General features: G+C 46.5%; 1 protein-coding gene across 4 annotated transcripts in view; it reads right to left on the bottom strand.

Annotated features, from left to right (window-relative positions):
- PAN2 (poly(A) specific ribonuclease subunit PAN2) overlaps positions 1 to 24,996 on the bottom strand; it is an 81,176-nt gene that overhangs the window by 25,327 nt on the left and 30,853 nt on the right. For all 4 annotated transcript variants that reach the window (XM_073552223.1, XM_073552225.1, XM_073552224.1 and 1 more), the window contains exons 13-15: positions 18,100 to 18,248; positions 5,939 to 6,048; positions 1,062 to 1,160 (exon numbers count right to left, since the gene is read on the bottom strand). In XM_073552223.1, the coding sequence (XP_073408324.1) occupies positions 1,062 to 1,160; positions 5,939 to 6,048; positions 18,100 to 18,248 (358 nt within the window). The remainder of the gene's footprint in view (positions 1 to 1,061; positions 1,161 to 5,938; positions 6,049 to 18,099; positions 18,249 to 24,996) is intronic.

Raw genomic sequence — 24,996 nt, 5'->3', positions numbered from 1 at the left:
TCTTGTGGCAGAAAGGGAAAGGCTGGGCCCCCCGACCCTCCCCATCTGCACAGCACCATCCAAGGACACGCTTTGCCATTCCCATCCCCAGTGGGACAGGAAAAACCACTGATGGGTGGTAGGAAAGTGCCTTTAACCGCTCATTGTTCCTGCCCCACTGAGGGTACAAAGGATGTCCTCCATGGTGCTGTCAGGTGGTGAACTGGAAAAAGCTGTTTTCGGAGACCTGTAGCATCTCCATCTTTCGTGATTTGGGGCTGGGTGAGGGCTTTTTTTTTTTAATGCGGAGCTGTAATGTTTTTATGGATACTGTTTAGTGGTTTAGATACAATCTTCTGTTTTCCCATTAGTGCAACGTAGCAGCGGCAAAAAAAAAATAAAAATAAATAAATAAATTTTAAAATGAGATTTGAATTCTTGTTATGCCGTTTACCTACCGGGAAATTTTTTTTCATTGATAAAACAGGCAATTCTGAATGCAGCGATACCAAATGTGTATTTTTTTATATTTTTATTTTGAATGGGTGATTTAAACTTATTTTTTCATACTAGACTAGAAGCTGCAGTTGTCTGGTCGCTTGTGCCACACAGATGGATCAGATCACCTGTATGTAGCAGAAGTGTTTAGTTGCGATGAGTGCCAACCACCGTGCAGCGCTCACAGCAATCTGGCTATGACAACCATAGAGGTCTGCCGGACACCTGATTGTCATGCCAACCCATTAGTGACCTGCTGTCATCTGACCGGGTGTCAATGGGCAGGATTTCCGGCGTTCTTCCAGTAAGCATGTTAAGTGCCGCTGTCAGATTGACAGCGGCATTTAAACAGGTTAACAGCCATGCGTGGATTGCAATTTCACCCGTGGCTGTTGGAGGCACATGTCAGCTGTTCAAAACAGCTGCCATGAGCCAGGAAAGATGTGGCCCCAGTGCCCACACCAAAGGGAGGGATTCTGACGTGGGCGTATTATTACTCTCAATGTCGGAAAGGGGTTAAAAAATACACAGCTTATATTAAGAGTAAAGGAAATTGAATAAGTAGAATAAGTACTAAACCGTACCTCTGCCTGCATCTTCCAAAAGTCAGCCTCCTTTGTGCTGTTAACTTCACAATTTATAACAAGCACATCAGGAAGACAACGAATGTTACGAGTCTGAACCTGTGGGTAAGAAAGCAATTAATCTCTAAATTAAAGAACACTGCCATGAATACATAACTGCATCTAAATAATTAATATCCCAACAATCCAGGGGCAATTTGTTGCCATTGTATAATGCTTTTTCCTGCATTGAGACAATACAAAAGTATATACCAGAAAAATCAAGTATATTTGTGTTAATAAAATGGTATATATCTACTAAAAAGTTAAATGGCAGACCACTCTGTAATAAGAAAAAAGTACTGGATCAATGGTCAAAAAAAAAAAAAAAAAAAAAAAAAAAAAAATATATAATAAAAAAATTGGACAACCAAGATTAAATTAAAATACCTTTATTAATAGATGGGTAAAAAACTACACCGAATGCACAAGTAACCGCACCAAAATAAAATACTATACCAATGTCCAAATACATTAAAATTGATCCAAAAAAACAAGAATATAGAATCATAGAATTGTAGAGTTGGAAGGGACCTCCTGGGCCATCTGGTCCAACCCCCTGATCAAAGCAGGATTCGCTAAATCATCCCAGACAGATGTCTGTCCAGCCTCTGTTCAAAGACTTCTATTGAAGGAGAACTCACCACCTCCTGTGGCAGCCCGATTCCACTCATTGATCACTAACAGTCAAAAAGTCTTCTAATATCTAATCTGTCTCCTCCCATTGCTTCTAGTCTTTCCTTGTGCAAATGAGAATAAAGATGATCCTTCTACAATGTGACAGCCCTTGAGATATTTGTAGACAGCTATTAAGTCTACTCTGTCTTTTGCAAACTAAACATTTCCAAATCCTGCAACCTTTCCTCAGAAGACAGGGTTTGCAGACCGGTCACCATTCTGGTTGCCCTTTCCTGAACTTGCTCCAGTTTGTTGAGGTCTTTAAAATGTGGCGCCCAAAACTGGACACAGTATTCCAGATGAGGTCTGACCAAAGGAGTACAGGGCAATAATGACTTCACGTGATCTAGACTGTATGCTTCTGTTAATACATCCTAGAATTGCATTTGCCTTTTTTGCTGATGCACCACACTGTTGACTCAGTCTGATCTATTAGTATACCCAAGTCTTTTCACATGTGCTGTTGCTTAGCCCTATTCCTCCCATTCTGTATATGCTTTTTTCATTTTTATTGTCCAGATGTAGTACTTTGCATTTCTCCCTGTTAGAAACCATTCTGTTAGTTGCTGCCCACTGCTCCAGTTTATTTATATCTTTTTGAATCCTCTCTTCTCTAGTATTAGCCATCCCTCCAAGCTTTGTGTCATCAGCAAATTTAAATCAGTTTACCCTCAATTCCTTCATCTAAATCGTTGATAAAGATGTTGAACATTACAGGGCCCAGGACAGAGCCCTGTGGTACCCCACTTGAGACATTCTTCCAACTGGATGTGCAGCCATTTACAACCACTCTTTGGGTCTGATCGCTCAGCCAGTTATGAATCCACCTAACAGTTGCCTTGTCCATTCCATACTTAGTCATTTTTTCAATAAGGATTGAGATACTTTGTCAAATGCTTTGCTGAAGTCAAGATATACTATATCTACAGCATTACCCTGATCCACCCACTCAGTGATTCCGTCATAGAAGGAAATTAAGTTAGTCTGACATGACTTATTAGTTACAAACCCATGCTGACTGTTTAATCACTTCATACTTATTCAGGTACTTACATACATGTTTAATAATTTGTTCAAAGATCTTTCCTGTTATAGAAGTCAGACTCACCGGCCTATAGTTCCCTGGGTCCACCTTCTTCCCCTTTTTGAAGATTGGAGAAGAGCAAATGTTCCTATCTTCAGGACTTCTCCTGTTCTCCAAGAATATTCAAAGATTATGGAGAGGGGTTCAAAAATTTCTTCTGCCATCTCCTTCAGTACTCAGGGGTGTAATTTATCTGGACCTGGATACTTGAATTCATTTAGGTTAGCTAAGTGTTTCCTCACCATCTTTCTGTTTATAGATATCCTGGATTCTTCTATTCCTTTAATAGGACAGTGAAGAACAGTTGATGTTACATTTCCTTTCTGAGAGAAAACAGATGCAAAATAGGAATTTAAAAGTTCGGCCTTCTCAACATCCTGTCTTACCATGTCATCATTTTCATCCTTTAAAAATCCTATAGCATCTTTGACTTACTTTTGACATATCCCCAAAATCCTTTATTGCTATTGACGTCTTGCAAGCCTCAATTGTCAGCTTTAGATAATCTGATTTGTGCCCTTCAAGTTCTGCAGACAGCATTATATTCTTTAGATATGCCTCCCTCTTTCCATTTTATAAACATTTCCTTCTTAGCATGTGCTTAAGTTCTGTGTTCATCCATCCTGGTTTCCTTGAATGCTTCCTATTCTTCCCTCTTTTTGGAATTGTCAACAATTGTGCTTTAAGAATTTCATTTTTTTTCCCCCCCACAGGTCTTCCTCCTCTAGTTATCCAAAATTCTAAAATGGCATGGTCACTACCTCTTAGGGTCCCAGCCACTTTTACCTCCTCAACCATTTCCTCCCTGTTTATAAGGATTAGATCCAAGGTAGCAGATCCCCTTGTTTTCTCCCCTACCTTTTGGAGGATAAAGTTGTCAGCAAGAGAGGATAAGAATTTCCTTGACCTGTTAGTTTTGCCTGAGAGAGATTCCCAACAAATGACAGGATAGTTGAAATCTCCCATGACAACCATGTCATTTTTTGGAGAACTTGGCCATTTGATGCATAATGAGTTCATCCATATCTTCAGCTTGCACAGGCGGCCTGTAGTAAATGCCTACAATGGTGTCCTTTCCATTGTTCTGTCCTTGTATTCTTACCCAAACAGTTTCCACAGAACTCCCAGTCTCTGAAGCTTGGATCTCTGTGCAGATATAAGAGTTTATAACATACAATGCAACACCTCCTCGATCATCAAGTCTGGTTTTCGCAAATAAGTTGTAACCTTCTAGCCTTGTATTCCAATCATGTGTATTGTCCCACCAAGTTTATTATTCCAATTACATTTTTTCCTGTTAGTAGTTCCAATTCTCCTTGTTTGTTGCCCATGCTTTGTGCATTAGTATAGAAACATTTTAGTTTGTGATTAGTTTCTCTTCCTCCAATATTTTTATTATTTAGATTCTTTTGTCTTTGTTCTTCCTTTCCACTTCTAATAGCAGAGTTCTCAATAGAATTTGCCAGGTGTATGAGTTTTTCTGGTCTTTTGCTTCCCTTCCCACATTGTTCTAGTTTAAAGCTCTCCTGATGAGTGTAGAAAGGCGACTTCCAAATACATGTTTTCCAGTCTTCGTAAGGTGCACCCCATCTCTAGAAAGTAGTCCATCATACAGGTAATTCACTCCGTGATCCAGAAATTCAAATCCTTGCTGACGGCACCATCGATGTAGCCAGTTCACCTGCAGAATCTTATTCCACCTCCCTGTTCCATGGCCATCCACTGGGAGGATGGATGAGAAGACCACCTGCGCTCCCAGTTCTCTCACCTTCTTACCTAAGTTTTCGGGTTATATTCACCTTGAGACATCCCGCGCAGCATCCCCAGGCCTCCGCGATGCTCCGACAGGTCCCATTCCCAGCAATGCATGGCGGCAATGACCTTTGATGGTGTCGCGGTCTCGCGAGACTGCTACAGCATCGCGAGACGCGACGTCAGCAAAGGTCATCGCAATGCATTACTGGGAACGGGAGCTGCCGTGTGTAACGCTGAAGCCTGGGGATGCTGCGCTGGACATCGGAAGGTGAGTAACCTGATTTTTTTTTATTTTAATTCTATTTTTTACAGGGATATGGTACTCAGTCCGGAGGACAGCCTCCTCCCCTCCAGACCGTGTGTACCATGCGCAAGTCTTCTGCTTACTTTTCGCATGGTGGGCACAGCCACATGCGGAAAGTAAGCAGAGCAATGCATTCCTATGTGGGTGGAATTGCCACGATTCTGCTGCAGATTTTTCTGCGATGCAATTCCACCGTGGGAAAACCCACAGCATTAGCAAAGAATTGCTGAATCCCATAGGATTGCATGGGATGCCGATTTTTCGCGGCAGACTCAGAAAAAACCTGAATGTGTGAACGCAGCCTTAAAGGGAATCTGTCAACTTTTTACCCCTATTAGCTGCCGGCATAGACATCGGGGTTTATCTACAGCATTCTGCAATTCTGTAGATAAGCCCCCGATGTAACCTGAAAGAAGAAAAATACGTTATATTATACTCACCGGGGTGGGCGGTCCAGGCCGATGGGTGTCGCCATCCCGTCCGGCGCCTCCCTTCTTCATACGATGACGTCCTCTTCTCCAGTCCTGTAATTGCTCCGGCGCAGGCGCATTGCTCTGCCCTGTTGAGGGCAGAGCAGAATTCTGCAGTGCGCAGGCGCCAGACCTCTCGACGCCTGTGCACTGCAGGACTTTGCTCTCAACAGGGCAGAGCAGTGCACCTGCGCCATTACAGGACGTCATCGTATGAAGGGAGGCACCGTCGGGACGGCGACACCCATCGGACCGGACCACACACCTCGGTGAGTATAATATAACGCTTCTTTCAGGTTACATCGGGGGCTTATCTACAGCATTACAGAATGCTGTAGATAAGCCCCCGATGTCTATGCCGGCAGCTAATTGGGGCTAAAAAGGGTGACAGATTCCCTTTAAGGACATCCTGTTAAATGCCTCTTAATACATTAGTTTGGAAATCAGAAAATTTGATATTTTGGCTTTGTAGCACTTTCGTATAAAGGTTAAGCATACATCAGCTGTGACAGTGCACTTTTAGATATTGCATGATCACTGCTCTTACTGTAGGTTGGTATTTCTCACAGTTTTCACACCAGGCTTGAGTGCTCTGTTCCAGGCAGATACTTCTCCGCAGAATATCTACAAACTCAAAGTCTGGAGGTAGGGTTTTATCTAGAGAAGAGGAAAAAAAAAAAAAAAAATAATGACATGACAGGTCTTATCAAATTAAGGCCACATTCACATGTTCAGGATTTGTAAGCAAAAATCAGGAGTGGAACAGTCAGAGGAAACGTATAATAGAAACCCATCACCACTTCTGTATTTATCACCCACTCCTGGTTTTGGCTTACAAATACTGACGCAAAATACTGACCACATACTGGACACTAGAATATCCCTTAACACTCTCCCGCTGAAGCCGATTTTCACCTTCCTGACAGTCCCATTTTTTCCCAGATATGGCCAGAAGGGGTAATGGAGAGCAGTCAGGTTGGACTGACATTCAGCCACTGTATGTAACTAGCTTTAAGTCAGAAATCACAAGAGTAGTTTGTTGCAGGTTGTACCAAAGCCAGCAATGGATCCAGCAGGAAGGAGAAGTCCATTCTCAGTGTTCTACACTACGTGAATCCACTTCTGGTTTTGGCTGAAATGTTTACCAAAGTATTTAATTCAAACTAATGAATCCTTTTCAGTTGACACCATTACCAATAAGGACATTAATAGCTAGCATTTTTTTTGCTTGCTTTTCTGTTGCACAGATGAACACTTTGGAAGATTATTCAACTGCAGATCAGATTCCTCCACATCCCACATCAGATCGATTAGCACCATACTGCCATTATGGCCATGAATTTACTTTACAGTGCCAAATCCTGCTGACAGGTACTCTTTAACATGACTGAGGCCAAATTCACTAGTGATTTTCTTTGTCTGCAAGAAATGGACACCATGGCACTAAATAAATCAGCAAGTCTCATGAAGGAAATAAATGAATAGCACCACAGAGTATGTGGAAGGCACTGGCAGCATACATACTGTTGTGGCCAAAAGTATTAACACCCCTGCAATTCTGTCAGATAATACTCAGTTTCTTCCTGAAAATGATTGCAAACAAATTCTTTGGTATTATCTTCATTTAATTTGTCTTAAATGAAAAAACACAAGAGAATGAAGCAAAAAGCAACACATTGATCATTTCACACAAAACTCCAACTCCAAAAATGGGCCAGACAAGAGTATTGGCACCCTCAGCCCAATACTTGGTTGCACAACCTTTAGCCAAAATAACTGCGACCAACCGCTTCCGGTAACCATCAATGAGTTTCTTACAATGCTCTGCTGGAATTTTAGACCATTCTTTGGCAAACTGCTCCAGGTCCCTGATATTTGAAGGGTGCCTTCTCCAAACTGCCATTTTTACATCTCTCCACAGGTGTTCTATGGGATTCAGGTCTGGACTCATTGCTGGCCACATTAGAAGTCTCCAGCGCTTTCTCTCAAACCATTTTCTAGTGCTTTGGGTCATTGTCCTGCTACAAGACCCATGACCTCTGAGGGAGACCCAGCTTTCTCACACTGGGCCCTACATTGTGCTGCAAAATTTGTTGGTAGTCTTCAGACTTCATAATGCCATGCACACGGTCAAGCAGTCCAGTGCCAGAGGCAGCAAAGCAACCCCAAAACATCAGGAAACCTCCGCCATGTTTGACTGTAGGGACAGTGTTTTTTTTCTTTGAATGCCTTTTTCTCCTGTAAACTCTATGTTGATGCCTTTGCCCAAAAAGCTCTACTTTTGTCTCATCTGACCAGAGAACATTCTTCCAAAACGTTTTAGGCTTTTTCAGGTAAGTTTTGGCAAACTCCAGCCTGGCTTTTTTTAAGTCTCGGGGTAAGAATTGGGGTCTTCCTGGGTCTCCTACCATACAGTCCCTTTTCATTCAGACGCTGACGGATAGTACGGGTTGACACTGTTGTACCCTCGGACTGCAGGGCAGCTTGAACTTGTTTGGATGTTAGTCGAGGTTCTTTATCCAACATCCGCACAATCTTGCGTTGAAATCTCCTGTCAATTTCTTTTCCGTCCACATCTAGGGAGGTTAGCCACAGTGCCATGGGCTTTACTTCTTGATGACACTGCGCACGGTAGACACAGGAACATTCAGATCTTTGGAGATGGACTTGTAGCCTTGAGATTGCTCATGCTTCCTCACAATTTGGTTTCTCAAGTCCTCAGACAGTTCTTTGGTCTTTCTTTTCTCCATGCTCTGTGGTACACACAAGGACACAGGACAGAGGTTGAGTCAACTTTAATCCATATCAACTGGCTGCAAGTGTGATTTAGTTATTGCCAACACCTGTTAGGTGCCACAGGTAAGTTACAGGTGCTGTTAATTACACAAATTAGAGAAGCACCACATGATTTTTCGAACAGTGCCAATACTTTCGTCCACCCTCTTTATGTTTGGTGTGGAATTATATCCAATTTGGCTTTAGGACAATTGTGTTTTTTTCATTTAAGACAAATTAAATGAAGATAATACCAAAGAATGTGTTTGCAATCATTTTCAGGAAGAAACGGAGTATTATCTGACAGAATTGCAGGGGTGTCAGTACTTTTGGCCACAACTGTATGCAAGCACTGACGTGTGAGTCTTGGCAGTATAGTTTGGGTATTAAGCATTCTTGCCCTTTGTGCCAATAAGTAAGCATAATTGATAAGTTGCTAGATACCAGACACTGTCATACCAGGGAGAATGCTGCAACGGCGCATGCTGCATGCTGATGCTGCAACGGCCATCACCCAGAAAGATTATAAATGTAGTACAAAGTACATATTCTTTATTTGGCATAAGCAGAAACCACGCAAGAATCAATTTAAAAGCATTTTAAAGCCAAATGCTCAAGAAAAAAAATATGGGTTTATTGGACCCCACAGACAGACAGATTAAAAAGTGCAAAATAGCAATTTTTTGGCACCTTTATAATGAAGTTAGCTCCTTAACCCCCAAGGGTGGTTTGCATGTTCATGACGGGCCAATTTTCACAATTCTGACCACTGTCCCTTTATGAGGTAACTATGAAATGCTTCCATGGATCCTGGTGATTCTGACATTGTTTCTCATGACATATTGTACTTCATGTTAGTGGTTAAATTTCATTCAAATAACTTGCGCTTATTTGTGAAAAAAAAAAACAAATTCGGCGAAAATTAAAAATTTTGCAATTTTCCAACTTTGAATTTTTATGCCCGTAAATCAGAGATATGGCACACAAACTTGATAAGTAACATTTCCCACATGTTTACTTCACATCAGTGCAATTTTGGAACCAAAGTTTTTTTTGTTAGGAAGTTAAGGGTTAAAATTTGAACAGCGATTTCTCATTTTTGCAACACCATTTTATTATGGACCACATCACATTAGAAGCCACTTTGAGGGGGGGGGGGGGGGTCTATATTACAGACAATACCCAAAAGTGACACCATTCTAAAAACTGCACCCCTTAAGGTGCTCAAAACCACATTCAAGAAGTTTAACCCTTCAGGTGCGTCACAGGAATTTTTTGATTAAAAAAAAAAAAAACGAACATTTAACTTTTCACAAAAAAAACCCAAAAACAAACACTTCGGCTTCAATTCTTTTATTTTACCAAGGGCAACAGGAGAAATTGGACTGCAAAGTTTATTGTGCATTTTGTCCTGAGTACGCCGATACCCGATATGTGGGGGGGGGGGGGGGGGGGAACCACTGTTTCGGCGCATGGCAGAGCTCAGAAGGGAAGGAGTGTTACTTTCTCAGTGCAAAAATCGGCTGGAATTCGTCACGTTTGAAGAGCCCCCTGATGTACCTAAACAGTGGAAAACCCCCCCACACACAAGTGACCCTATTTTGGAAACTAGACCCCCCAAGGAACTTATCTAGATATGTGGTGAGAACTTTGAACCCACAAGGGCTTTACAGAAGTTTAACATACAGCAGTACAATTGAAAAAAAAACTCATTTTTTCCACAAAAATGATCTTTTCACCCTCAATTTTTATTTTTCCAAGGGTAACAGGACCCTAAAAGTTATTGTGCAATTTATCCCGAGTACGTTGATACCCCATATGTGGGGGTAAACTACTGTATGGGCACACGTCAGGGCTCGGAAGGGAAGTAGTGACGTTTTGAAATGCAGACTTTGATGGAATGGTCTGCGGGTGTCATGTTGCTTTTGGAGAGCCCCTGATGTACCTAAGCAGTGGAAACCCCCCACAAGTGACCCCATTTTGGAAACTAGACCCCCCCCCCACAGAACTTATCTAGATGTGTGGTGAGCACTTTGAAACCCCCCCCCCCCCCAATGTTTCACAGAAGTTTATAACGCCAGGGCGTGAAAAAAAAAAAAAAAACAAAAAACAAAAACAAAAAAAAAAAAACACACATTTTTCCATAAAAATGATTTTTGCCCCCAATTTATTTTCCTAAGGGTAACAGGAGAAATTGGACCCCAAAAGATGGATTTTTGGTTCTTACCATAAAATCTTTCTTGGAGCCTTCATTGGGGGACACAGAATACCATGGGTGTATGCTGCTGCTAGGAGGCCAACACTATGCAAAACAAGAAAATTAGCTTCTCCCCGGCAGTATACATCCACCGACAGGCACCTCAGTTGATGAAAAAGCAGTAGGAGAGGCAACAAAACCACTCTAAACATATGTACCAACCCAACAAGGGACTCCAAATACCCAACACTGTACAATTTAAACAGGGAGGGTGCCGTGTCCCCCAATGAAGGCTCCAAGAAAGATTTTATGGTAAGAACCAGAAATCCATCTTTCTTTATCGCCTTATTGGAGGACACAGAATACCATGGGACGTTCCAAAGCAGTCCCAAGGGCGGGAACAGCAATAAGGAATGAAAGAACAGGAAGGGCTTAGGTGGGCCGGTGCGCCACCACCGCCTGCAGAACCTTCCTACCAACAACTGCATCAGACGAGGCCTGGGTATGAACCCTTTAGAACCTCGCAAAGGTGTGCAAGGACGACCAGGTAGCGGCCCTGCAAATTTGTAAGGCCGAGGCCTGGTGACGAACGGCCCACGACGCTGCCACGGCTCGGGTGGAGTGAGCAGTTTTTCCTGTAGCTGGTAAGCTTCCAGAATGGTAGAACGAATCCAGCGAGCGTGGATTTGGATGCCAGAAGCCCTTTCCGGCGACCTTCAGAGATGACCAGCAAAGAATCGGACTGACGAAATGAAGAGGTCCTGGCGAGATAGACACGCAAGGCTCTAACTACATCCAGTTTGTGGAGAGACTTCAAGAGGGTGAGGAGCAGGACAAAGATGGAAGAACAATATCCTCATTGATGTGGAAAGAGGACACCACCTTCGGAAGAAAAGGAATGGGCCTGAGGACGATCTTATCTTGATAGAGGATGAGGTAAGGGGAATGACATGACAATGCCGCCAGCTCAGAAACTCTTCTGATGGACGTAATGGCAATCAAGAAGGTTACCTTCCATGAGAGAAGGGATAACGGGATGTCCTGGATAGGCTCGAACGGCGCCTTTTGAAGAGCGCTAAGGACGAGATGGAGATCCCACGGGTCTATCGGCGAATGATGAGAAGCCACGTGGGCGACCCCTTGGAGAAAAGTCTTAACCTGCAACAAGGAAGCGAGCTCTCTTTGGAAGAGTATAGACAAAGCGGAAACCTGGCCCTTGAGGGTACTGAGAGAGAGAGACCCGAATCTAAGCCGGACTGGAGAAAACCCAGTATGGACAGAATGGAAAAGGACATTGGAAAGACTATCGTCGCACCAACGGAAAAAGGCCTTCCAGTACCTATGGTAAATGCGGGAAGAGGCTGGTTTCCTGGCTTTGATAATTGTCTGAATCACCTGGTTGGACAACCCTGACTCTTAGGATTGCGGCCTCAACGGCCATGACTTTAAATTCAGAGACCGAGAATTCTCGTGGTAAAGGGGCCTTGCGAGAGAAGGTCTGGACGATCTGGAAGCTTCCAAGGAACATCCACGAGCATGTTTACCAGCTCTGCATACCAAGGCCTTCTTGGCCAGTCTGGAACCACGAGTCACCTGGACGCCCTCCAATTTTATCTTCTTGGCTACTCTTGGGATCAAGGCAAGAGGTGGAAACAGATAAGGAAGTTGGAACTGGGACCACGGAATTACTAGGGCATCGCAAGCAACAGCTAGAGGGTCCCCCTGGACCTGGCTACGAAGCGCAGAACTTTGTGGTTCATCTGCGATGCCATGAGATCGACATCCAGAGAGCCCCAGCGCTGGCATATCTGATCGAAGACTGTGGGGTGAAGAGAGACCATTCGCCCGACGCTAGGCTTTGACGACTCAGAAAGTCGGCTGCCCAGTTTTCCACCCCTGGAATGTGAACGGCAGAGATTGCTGTAACGTAACATTCTGCCCAGCACAGTATCTTGGCCACTTCTGACATCACTTGGTTGCTGTGCGTGCCGCCCTGATGGTTTATGTACGCCACAGCCGTGGCGTTGTCCGACTGAATGCGGATTGGCTTGCCGGCGAGAAGAGATTGCCAGCGAAGAACGGCCAGGAAGATTGCTCTGATCGAGAAGATTGATAGGAAGGAGAGCTTCTTGTGGATTCCAGCGTCCCTGGGCCGTTCTGATTGAAAACCGCTCCCCAACCTAGAAGGCTGGCATCGGTGGTGATGACTTGCCACCGAAGCGGGAAGAAGGACCTCCCTTGGAGGACTGACGCAGGCATTGTCCACCAAGTCACGGATTGCCTCACTTTGAGAGGGAGGAGAATGGGGCGGTCCAAGGACAGCGGTGTCTTGTCCCAGGCTGAAAGGAGGAACAGCTGGAGGGGCAAATATGAAACTCTGCAAAAGGTACTGCTTCCATGGAAGCCACCATCTTCCCCAGGACTTTCATGCAGAAACAAAGAGGAATGGGCGTTGGCCGCTTGAGCGCTCGAATTCCCTTGGACAGAGACGCAAATTTTTCCCTCGGAATGAACACTCGGGCCGCCAGATTTGTGTCGAATTCCACGCCTAGAAAGGTCAGACGCTGAGTGGGGCTGAGGATGGACTTTTCCTGTTGACTAACCATCCGAGACGGCCAAGAGTATCCAGGGTTATCTGAAGACTTAGGAGACAGTCTTGACGGGACGATCCCTTGATCAAGAGATCGTCCAGGTAAGGGATGATGAGAATCCCCCTGGATCGAAGGATAGCCATGACCGTCAGCCTTGAGCTTCGTGAACACACGTGGAGTGGAGGCTAGGCCGAAGGGAAGAGCCGTGAACTGGTAGTGATTTTCCTGAATTGCAAACCGGAGATATTTCTGATGTTGCAAGCAAACAGGGATGTGAAGATAGGCATCTCGTATGTCCACCGAGCAGAGGAATTCTCCAGGCTCTATTGAGGCCATCACCGATCGAAGCGACTCCATTTTGAAGTGAAGAATCTTCACGTGGTGATTGAGCAATTTGAGGTCCAGGATTGGCAGCAGGGAGCTGTCTTTCTTCGGAACTAAGATTTGAGTACAACCCTGAAAACCGTTCGTTTGAGGGAACGGGATCAATCACTCCGGCAGAAAGGGAGGAGACGGCTTGAAAGAACCCCGGAATGTGGGACCTCTGTCTTGGAGGTCGAGACAGGAAAAACAAACAAAAAAAAAAAAAAAAAAAACACACCTGTTTGGCAGGGAAGCAAATTCGATCTTGTAACCGGATGCGATGATTTCCCTGACCAAAGCGTCGACCACAGACAGCCAAGCGTCCATGAAAAAGGAAAGTCTGCCTCCCACCCTGGAAAAACTTCCAGGTGGGTGTGACCCATCACTTGGAGGAAAACCTACCGGAACCACCGCCTGAAGACCTGGAATATTGTCCCCTTTATCTCCAGTGGGGAGCGGGTTTGTAATATGTTTTTTTCTGCTCTCGCTCCCTGGCGGCGGAAGACCGATCTTGCTGGGTAGATCTGTGGACGAGAAGGGACGAAAGGGCCTAAACGGCCGGAAACCCTTTGTTGAAAAAAACGTTCTGGTCAAGATTGGGGGAGAGAGGTTCTTTTACCACCAGTGGCATCAGAAATTATTTGATCCAGCTTGGCTCCATAGAGCCTAGAACCGTGGAACGGCAAATTGGTAAGCGACTTTTTAGAAGTGGTATCCGCATTCCATGATTTTAACCAAACTACTCGGCATACTGCCACTATGTTGCTGTTAGTCGCTGCTACGCACCCAGCCGCATCTAAAAAAGGTATTTACCCGCATAATTAATTTGATCTGCTAACTCGTCCTGAGGAGCTGCCGCCAAGATGCCTCTGCGAAGAATTTTGGCCCAAGCTGAAATGACTTTCGCCACCCAGGAGGAAGCGAAAATAGGACAGTGGCGCCTGATGCCTCAAAAAAAAATAGGCTTTGCCAGAGCTTCTATTTGCCGGTCAGTTGGATCCTTAAGCGATGCCCCGTCCGGGAGGGATAGAACCATCTTAGAGGCTATATGAGAGACGGGAGGATCCACTTCGGGGGCTTTGGTCCATTTTGTGAGCAGCTCTACATCAAAGGGGTACAGAACATGCAAGTACCTGTGGCCTGAAAAGCGTTGCTCAGGGTGCTCCCAATGTTTGGTTAGAGTAGTATCGAACTCTGTGGTTTGGAAAGGTTCGGGAGGAAGGTCTTGCTCGTTTAAATGGAACAGAACATTCCTGCGGAGGGGGTCTTGTCCTGCTTAACTTCCAGGGTTTGGAAGATAGCAGAAAGGAGACCATCAACCATATTCCACGTTTTGGATATGTTATCTGCTTCTGAACTAGATCCCGATTGGGGATCGTCGTCTGACCTATGGTTGTCCTCTGAGGAAGAATGACACCTGGGTGAGGCAGATGGCCCTAGTGAGCTGGAAGACGAGCCAGATAGCACTCGCTTCCTAGAGCACCTGCCCGGTCTGTCCCTCTGAAGGTTGCGGTCAGGTGCGGACGACTCACCTTGAGAGGTGGTCGGTGCACAGGTGGCTGTAGCTAGCTGAGGTAATCGTTCTAAAACCTGGAACAGCGACTAAGAAACCTTAGTCAAGTGAGAGACTGAGACGCTACAACGGCCCACTCCGGGGGAGGTGGAGTGTCCTCAGCCCGAGAGTCGGTGTGCTCCTGAGATGCAGACATAGTTGGAGGACTGCAGGAAAGGCAGTAGGGGGACGACTGACCCGACGCCCACTTCTTTTTACAGCGCGCACAGGCGTAATGTGTAGCGGTGGGCCTGAAACAGATCCCCTGAAGGATTGGGCGTAAGTACACTGCGTTGAATGGCGGCAGGAATAGACAGGAACTGCAGAGAGGAGCTAGTTTTTTTGCATCAGAGAAGAGCCTACCAGGATTCAGGTGAGCAGCAAAAACCGTTAGTGTCCCCCAAGCAGCACAGGAAGAGAAGAAAAACTCCAGGAAATGCTTGATGGAAGTGGGGGGGCGGAGCTTAGCGGCTGAGCCGCAATTGGATAACAGCGTCGGAGATGGGGAGGTAAATGAGAGGCTGGCATATCGAAAAAGAAAGGAGCCCTGTGATGGGCTAGTAAGGGCGCAAAAAAAAGCGTGCTTAGAGAGGGAGCGTGTTGAGAGCACTGAAAACGAAAGTGAAAATGAACCAAGGACGCCGCAGCCCCGTGCCTGACAAATGGAGAGGAGATCAACGCTGATCTAAAAAAGGAATCTGCTGCTGTGTCTCCCACCCTGGAGAATAGTGGGAGCAGTCCTGTGTTCCGCTTGCAGAGAGGAGAGAGGCGCGAGCGGCTGTGTGAGCGCACGGCAGGCAGGGCGGGAGATTTGAATGAGGGGGACCTGTAGATGCTCTGATGGACTCACTGAAAGTAATGCGGGGGTGGAGGGACGTGCAGGCACTTACCTGGCGCACTGAAGAGGATGACCACAGGGGCCCACGGGATCCTCTGTACCCACATCCTGGAGAAGACGGCGTAACCTCTTGCGATCGCCGTCTTCCTCCCAGCCCTGTCCCGAGAAAGGGGTGAGGAGGGGGATTTGGCAAGGACCAGCCACCTGTCTCCAACCCATAGCACCAGGAGGTGATATGGAAAAAAGTCCTGCCAGCGTACTGAGAGGTGCAATGTGGGATAAGCCACACTGCTCGCTCAGCCGCCTGAGATCCACACCCTGTTTCCCGACTTTAATCTGAAAAACAAGAGACAAAATTAAAAACGTTCTACAAGAAAACCTAAGGAAAAAAGGGTTAAGTGCAGATCTGGGTAGATCCCGGTCCGCCTCCTACAGACACTAAGCACAAACTGAGGTGCCTAGTGCCTGTTGGTGGGTGTATACTGCCAGGGAGGAGCCAATTTTCTTGTTTTGCATAGTGTCAGCCTCCTAGCAGCAGCATACACCCATGGTATTCTGTGTCCCCCAATAAGGCGATAAAGAAAGTTGTTTTGCAATTTGTCCCGAGTAGGCAGATATGGGGGGTAAAACACTGGGCGCATGGCAGAGCTTGGAAGGGAAGGAGCACCATTTGACTTTTTCAACGCAGAATTGGCTGGAATTGAGATCAGACGCCATGTTGCATTTCGAGAGCACCTGATGTGCCCAAACAGTGGAAACACCCCCCCCCCCCCCCCTCCATTATAACTCCAACCGTAACCCCAACACACCCCTAACTGGAAATAAATACATTTTCTTTAATTTTATTATTTTTCCCTAAGGGTGCGATTGATTTACTATTTATGGCAGTTTTTATATTTGGCAGCTGTCACACGCTAAAAGACGTTTTATTGTAAAAATAGTTTTTGCATCACCACATATTGAGAACTATAATTTTTCAATATTTTGACCCACTGAGTCATGTGAGGTCTTATTTTTTGCAGGACGAGCTGACGTTTTTATTGGTATCATTTTCAGGCGCGTGACTTTGATGGCTTTTTATTCCGATTTTTGGGACGCAGAATGAACAAAAACCAGCGCTTCATGAATTTCTTATGGGGGGGGTGCGTTTACACCAATCCGCCTGCGGTAAAATTGATAAATGAGGTATAGCTGTAACCGTACCGACCCGAAGACTAAAACCGCTATGTAGTTTGTGTTTTGGCGCTTTTATGCAATGAAAACATTTATGTAAAAAATTATTTTTGCATCGCTTTAGTCTGCGAGCTATAACTATTTTTTTGCTGATGATGCTGTGTGGCTGCTCCTTTTTTTGCGGGACAAGATTACATTTTCAGCAGTACCATGAATATTTATATGCGTCTTTTTGATCGCGCGTTATTGCACTTTGTTCGGCGGTATGATAAATAAAAAACGAAGAAAAAAAATTAAGGGGTTTGCTAAAGGGGTTAACTAATGGGACAGTTTTATAGGGCGGGTCGTTACGGACGTGGCGATACCAAATGTGTACTATTGTTTTGTTTTTTTATTTCCAAACAAATTAGGGAATGTTTTTTATTTAGCGATATTTTAAACTTTATTACATTGTCCCAGGTGGGACATGACTGTCCTGTGACAGATTGCTGATATGTGATGTGACAGATCAGCGATCTGTCACAGGCACTACACAGGCTTCCTCCTTGCAGGCATGAGGAAGCCAGCTCCCCGAAGGTCCCCATCTTGGATTCGGGGACCTGCAGGGATGGAGCCCCCTGCAGCAGCGCTGCTGTGGGGGGCTCAGGGAAGCACGGAGGGAGCCCCCTCCCTGCTGATGCTTCCCTTTAACCCCCGGTACACCGCGATCGTGTTTGATCGCGGTGTGCAAGGGGTTAACGTGCCGGGGCGGTCCATGACCGCCCCCTGACACATTGTGCCGGGTGTCAGTTGTGATCATCAGCTGACACCCGGCCGCGACAGCGGCGCTCACCACGTGGGCACCGCTGATCGCTGTGACGTACTATCCCGTCCCTGGGAATTAAGTCCCAGGGCACATGGATGGGATAGTACGTCACATGGCAGTAAGGGGTTAAACAGTAAATTCTGCAAACACTTTGAATGATTATTTATGAAACCTTTGTGAAGGCATAAAAAGTCCAATGCAAAACAGTCCCAACCGGAAAAAATAATGTATAAACCAATTCATGATAGGTCACTATGGACCTTATAAAATGTACAAAGTAGAGAGACATGATTGCAATAAGTCCCAGCCAATCCTTCCCCACAATCAGGTGCAGGGAAACATAGAATGACACAACAAATAAGCAGCAATAGCTCTGATGTAGTGCATTGTAATAGCCCGAGTACAATCACATACCATTACTTTTTGCCTCTGGATACGACAAAGTAAAGAGTAGAGTTGTAGATAAACGCACTGTCTCTTTACCACAGCGGCACATGCTGCAGTTTTCCACTTCACATCCAAAAAGCTGCCCAATCACTGAACCTCCAGAGGATGAAAAGCAGCTGAAATGGCAAACATGCAAGTCAGGATAGGGTTAAATATGGGATGTAAAATTAAATGTAGATAATTACAGGGATGCAAGAGTTTCTTGTACACATTGTAAAGTTATGCATTCTGCACTGAAAATATGCACCAAGTCTCAACTTTGTCTAGATTTAAAAGTCAGCCTTAACATTGGATTTACACGTTTAGGCAACATACAACCACTTGTTCTTCAAAGGGCAACCTCCTCCTGTTCCTACAGCACTCACTCACATTTAAAGAACCTGTCATCAGAATTTTATACTAAGGGCATTTATAGTAAGGTGCATTAATGGGGAGTAAATCCTTACTTTTCTTGTGCAAATCAGTATTTGCTTGTTTAGAGAACTCCATAGTTAGGCAGGCAGCAGATGGGGAAAGGTCAGATGGGAGAGCAGTAGGCACTGTCCCAACCTTGCTAGTGAGTGGTAAGTGAAGTAAGGTGGGCACTGCACTTACATGGACTCATTTACCAGTAGCCCCTGAATCAAGCTCTGACTGCAGGAATGCAAGGAGACGCGAGAAGACCACAGAGGACCCTTGCAGGCTTTGCACCAATGTAAGAAGGTCTTCCAGGTACGACGGTAGATACAAGATAAGGATGGCTTCCGTTCCTTGATCATGGTTTGCATAACTTGATCTAAAAATACTAGGGTTTCTTACCCCCTTCATGACCCAGCCTATTTTGACCTTAATGACCTGGCCATTTTTTTGCAATTCTGACCAGTGTCCCTTTATGAGGTAATAACTCAGGAACGCTTCAACGGATCCTAGCAATTCTGAGATTGTTCTTTCTTGACATATTGGGCTTCATGTTAGTGGTAAATTTAGGTTGGTTTTTTTTTTTTTTTCAAAAGCAAAAATTAAGGAAGTTTGGTGAAAATTTTACATTTTGAATTTTTATTCTATTAAACCAGAGAGTTGTGACAAAATAGTTTATCATTTCACACATCTACTTTACATCAGCACAATTTTGGAAACAATTTTTTTTTATATAAGGATTAAAAGTTGACCAGCAAAGTTTTGTAAATTAAGGGACCACCTCACATTTGAAGTCACTTTGTGGGGTCTATATGGCAGAAAATACCCCAAAGTGACACCATTCTAAAAACTGCACCCTTCAGAGGAACTAAAGCAGCGTGGAAGGAAAATTTGTTTGAAAAATTTATAGCATCAATTTTTTCGTTTTCACATGGGCAACAAGTTAAAATGGATCCTAAAATTTGTTGGGCAATTTCTCCCGAGTACACCGATACCTCATATGTGGTCATAAACCACTGTTTGGGCACAGCAGGGCTCGGAAATGGAGCACTGTCTGACTTTGAATGAAAAATTAGCTCCAAACATTAGCGTACGTCAGGATGGTGTGAGGTGTGGCGCAGCGTACGTCAGGTTGGTGTGAGGTATAGTATACACCACACACCCTGACGTACACTGCACCACACACACACACACACACACACACACACACACACACACCCCAACCCGACGTATGCTATACCACACACCAACCTGACACTACATCAGGGTGGTGATGTAGTGTACGTCAGGTTGGTGTGGGCGAGTTCTGTAGTGTTGTGTCAGGATGTGTTTAGTCCACGGACGTGTGAAATTCTGAAGCATTCATTCAAACAGTCCAGGTTTGTCAGGACAGTTTCACATTGGATACGAGTTTCCCTTCCTGTCCCCCTTTTATATCATACCCAGCACCTTTTTTTCCCCCCTCTCTCATAAAGGGGAAAAGGAGATTTGTGTACTCCCCGTAAAATCTCTTAGCTTCTAATTGGGGGGGGGGGGGACACAGAACCATGGGTGTTATGCTGCTGTCCACTAGGAGGCGACACTATGCATAATCTGAAAAAGATTAACTATGGCTCCTCCTCTGCAGTATACACCCCTGGACGAGTCAGCCTTCTCCAGTTTTGTGCAAGAGCATTAGGAGGAATGTAACAGAAATAACCATGCCTGTAAGAAGGCTACAATGTACGAGCTCAAAGAATATTATGAGAACTCAACCGTAAACAGCCCGTAAGGGGAACAGGGTGGGAGCTGTGTCCCCCAATTAGAGGCCAAGAGAAAGATTTTACGGTGAGTACACAAAAATCTCCTTTACTCTGTCGCCTCATTGGGGAGGGACAAAGAACCATGGGACGTCCCAAAGCAGTCCCTGGGTGGGAAGCAGAGGACAGATATTGTGCTAGCAGGTGCCTAAACTTGGGGCACTGCCACCTGCAGAACCAGTCTACCCAGGCTCGCGTCCGCTGAGGACTGGGTATGAACACTGTAGTGTTTCATAAACGTGTGTAGGCTAGGCCAAGTGGCTGCCTTACACACTTGTTGAGCCGAAGCCTGGTGCCAAATGGCCCAGGATGCCCCTACTGCCCACGTAGAGTGCGCCGTGATACCGGCCGGAAGAGGGGAATTGTCAAGTCGGTAAGCCTCTTGTATGGTGGACTTGATCCACCTGGCAAGGGTAGCTTTGGAAGCCAGCAGACCCTTGCGAACACCCTCCGGAAGAAGGAAAAGGGAATCAGACTTCCGGAAGAGTGCAGTCCTAGACACGTATATACGCAATGCCCTGACGAGGTCAAGAGTATGCAGAGCCTTCTCCACTCTATGAACTGGACCTGGGCAAAGGGATGGCAGTGAGATTTCTTCATTGAGGTGGAAGGTGGACACAACCTTTGGAAGGTTGGTACTGTACGGAGAACCATCTTGTCCTGGTGAAAAGCTAGGAAAGGCTGTCTGCAGGAGAGTGCTGACAATTCAGACACCCTGCGCAGCGAGGTGATTGCCACCAGAAAAAACACTTTGTGACAGGATGCGGAGTGGGACTTCCTTAAGGGGTTCGAAAGGTGGTGCCTGTAATGCTGTCATGACGAGGTTGAGATCCCACATTTCCAGTGGGCGTCTGTAGGGGGGACCCAATCGGGAAACTCCCTGGAGAAAAGTCCTTACTTGCGGCTTGTTAGCAATATGCCTTTGGAAAAGCACTGAAAGCGCTGACACCTGGCTCTTGAGAGCCTAGGGATAGCCGGCGTCCAGGCCCGATTTAAGAAAACCCAGCACCTTCGGGAGGGAATAAGGGAGTGGGACCTGTCCACGGGATTCGCACCAGGTAAAGAAAACTCTCCAGGTACAATAAATCTTGGGCGGAGGCTCGCTTTCTTGCTCTGATCATGGTTGTGATGACGACTGGTGAGAGCCCTGCTTGGGTTAGAACCCAGGTTTCAAGGGCCACGCCATCAAATTGAGAGCCCCTGAGTTCAGATGGTAGAACGGACCTTGTGACGGTTGGGGAGACGCCAGGGGGCGTCTGCTGTAAGTTGCACGACGTCGGCGTACCATGTACGTCTGGGCCAGTCCAGCGCGATCAGGATGGTTGGAACTCCCTCTTGTTTGATTTTCCTCACGACTCTGGAGATCAGGGGGAAGGGTGGAGGGAAAAAAAAAAAAAAAAAAAAAAAAAAAAAAAAAAAAGGACAGAAGCTGGAACTGGGTCCAGTCCTGCACCAGGGCATCCGCTCCGAGCGACTGCGGGTCGCGTGTCCTGGCCATGAAATTGGAGGCCTTGGCATTGAAATGGGATGCCATTAGGTCCACGTCCGGGATCCCCCAGCGATGGTAGATCTGGTGAAAAATTTCAGGATGGAGACCACTCCCGAGTCCATTCCTTGTCTGCTGAGGAAGTCGGCTTCCCAGTTGTCCACACCCGGAATGTGGACCGCTGAGAGTACCGACCTCGTCTCTTCCGCCCAGTGGAGGATATGTGCCACTTCTCATCGCCTGGGGACTGCGGGTCCCGCCTTGGCGATTCACATATGCCACCGCATTGTCCAACTGTATCCTTATGTGAGAGGCTGCCAGCAAGCGATGAAAGGCTCTCAGTGCCAGGATGATGGCCTGAATTTGCAGAATATTGATGGGCAAAGTCATTTCTGCTGGTGACCACTTGCCTTGTGCCCTGTGATGTAGGTGCCCCGCACCCCAACCTGTCAGGCTTGCATCGATGGTCACGACCTTCCAGTGACCCGAGAGAAAAGGTTTCCCTCTTGCAAGCGAAGTTGGCTTGAGCCACCAGTGTAGGGACCTCCTGGTTGACGATGTCAACCAGAATTCCCTGTCGAGGGAGAAGGGATTCCTGTCCCAAGACTTGAGGATGGCAAGTTGAAGAGGCCTGAGGTGAAACTGGGCAAATGGTACCGCCTCCATTGCTGCTGCCATCCTGCCAAGGACACTCATGGCAAACCGGAGGGATCGAGGAGTATGCGAACTCCCAGACAGAGCCAGTGTCTTGTCCCTGGGTAGGAGCACCAGACCCCTGGAAGTGTTGAATAGCATCCCCAGGAAGGTCCGGGCCTGACTCGGGGTAGTCGATGACTTTTGTAGGTTGACTAACCAGCCCAGGCGACTCAGTGTCGATTGTGATTGAGACAGTGTCCTCTCAGTCCTTGAAGGTGGAAGCCTTGTTGAGAAGGTCGTCCAGGTATGGAACGACTACAATGCCTCTGGAGCGTAGAACGTCCATGGTAGCTGCCTGCCATGACCTTTGTAAAACGTTCTTGGAGCCGTGGCAAGCCCGAATGGGAGAGCCACAAACTGGTAGTGGTCCTGGTTGATCGCGAATCTGAGAAACTGTTGATGGGCGGAAGCAATTGTTATGTGCAGGTATGAGTCTTGTATATCTATGGAGGAGAGATTCTCCCTGCTCCATGGACGCAATGATGGACCGAAGGGACTCCATGCAAAAATGACAGACCCGTACATATTTGTTGAGCTGTTTCAGGTCTAGTATGGGCCAAACGCTGCCTCCTTTCTTGGGGACTATGAATAGATTGGAGTAGAACCCTCAGAAGCGTTCGTTCACGGGAACCGGTACTACGACTCCTGCTTGAAGGAGAGGAGACCGCTTGGTGGAAGGCACGAGCCTTGTCTGGTGGTTTTGGTGACAGAGAGGAAGAACCAGTTCAGTGGACTGGAAGTGAACTCTACCTTGTATCCGGAAGACACTATTTCCCTTACCCACCCGTCTTCTGTAATAGGCAGCTAGACTTGCTGAAAGAGTAGAAGTCACCCGCCTACTGGTGGTGTGTCTTCCAGAGTTCGTGAGTCATGATGAAGCGGAGTTCTGAGGTTTTTCCTCCATTGGGTTTCGCTTGGCCCGCTTTCGACTGCCAGGTCCTGTCCGGCCTCTGCACCGCCCGTGGGTTGTCCCTGCGTGGAGAGCGGTTACAATTTTGTGCTGGTCTCGAGATGGATCAGCCCGAAGAATTCCAAAAGGATCGGAATAGTGTTTGTTTATGCCGTTTGAACGTGCGTTTAGGTTTCAGCTGAGGGAGAGAGGTACTCTTACCCCCAGTGGCGTTGGATATCGTTGTGTCCAACTTTTCACCAAAAAGTCGTCCACTAAGGTACAGGAGATGCGTGAGGGACTTTGAGGCCGCATCTGCTTTCCATTCCTGCAGCCAGAGGATACGCCGGATCGTGACGGCGTTTGCTGCTATCCCCGCTACACCTCTTGCGGAGTCCAGTGCTGCATGAAGTATGTAATCTGCTACAACTACAATTTGAACCGCTTGGTCCAAAAGCCCAGGATTTGAAGCTTGAAGACCCTCTTGCAATGCTTTGGCCCAAGCCAGAATGGCCTTGGCTACCCAAACTGAAGCAAATGCGGGGGCCAGGGAGGCCCCTGCCGCTTCAAAAACTGAACGGGCCATGCGTTCTACCTGCCAGTCTGCTGCGTCCCTGAGGGTTGAGCCATCTGGCAGTGAGTGTAGGGTCTGTGCTGCTAGCCTAGAAACTGGGGGGGGTCCACTTCGGGTGGGTCTGTCCACACCTTGGTGTCCTTCTCTGGGAAGGGGTACCTTGCTTCCAAATATTTGCAATTGGCTGCGAGAACTGTTTAGTATCGTCTGAAACTCTGGGTGATTAGGGAAGACCTTAGGTGGTTTCAGGACACTTTCAAAGCAAATTTTGTGCTCTGGGGCTTCCAGGGTTGGATCAGAAATTTCCAGCACCCAGTAGATGGAAGAGACTATGTCCTCAACTAGCGCTGTAGTGCTAGGGGGACAAGGTATCGCAGACCTCTCCGTTTCGTTGTCGGAGTCACAGATGCCTTCCGAATCCTGCGTGTCACTAAGGCGTTCCCTAGTGGGCAAAGTGGAGTGGAGTGGAGGTCTGCTGTGGTCGGAGATCGCTGTGGGGATCTGCGTTGTCTGTCTCTGGTAGGGGACGGTCTAGGCGACCTGGAATCATGGTGTCTCTCCCTGGAGGGAGATGACTGTGTGCTATGGGATGACGCAAATGACCGCGACCTGTGGGTTCGCTTACGTCTGAGTGTCGGAAACGGCATGTTCCCGAGACAAGCTATGCTTTTGCTGGGTAATGTTCATAGCTGAGACATGCCCCTGAAGAGCCTGCAGCAGTGTGGAGGTTAGATTATCTATGGACTGTGTCAGACTGACATCTGAGCAGCCCATTCTGGCGTAGTAGCCGATGCTGAAGCATTGGTAGGGGCTTCCTGGGGTTCTGACCCAGTGTTTTGGATGCAATCCCGGCAATGTGGGTACGTGCTACCACTGGGGAGAGGGGTTTTGCAGGCTGTGCAGAATGCATTAAAACAGTCCTGCCTGGTTCTTTCTCGAGCCCGGCATAGTGCACAGAGGCTGGCTATCAGAGACCCTACAGGGGAGGCTGTGCAGAGGAGCCTATAGGAGAGCCTTATAGGTG

This window comes from Dendrobates tinctorius, unplaced genomic scaffold, assembly GCF_039654945.1.
Source record: "Dendrobates tinctorius isolate UK_male_01 unplaced genomic scaffold, ASM3965494v1 ptg000187l, whole genome shotgun sequence".
Lineage (NCBI taxonomy): Eukaryota > Metazoa > Chordata > Amphibia > Anura > Dendrobatidae > Dendrobates > Dendrobates tinctorius.
This window is presented reverse-complemented; position numbering and strand designations above follow the sequence as displayed.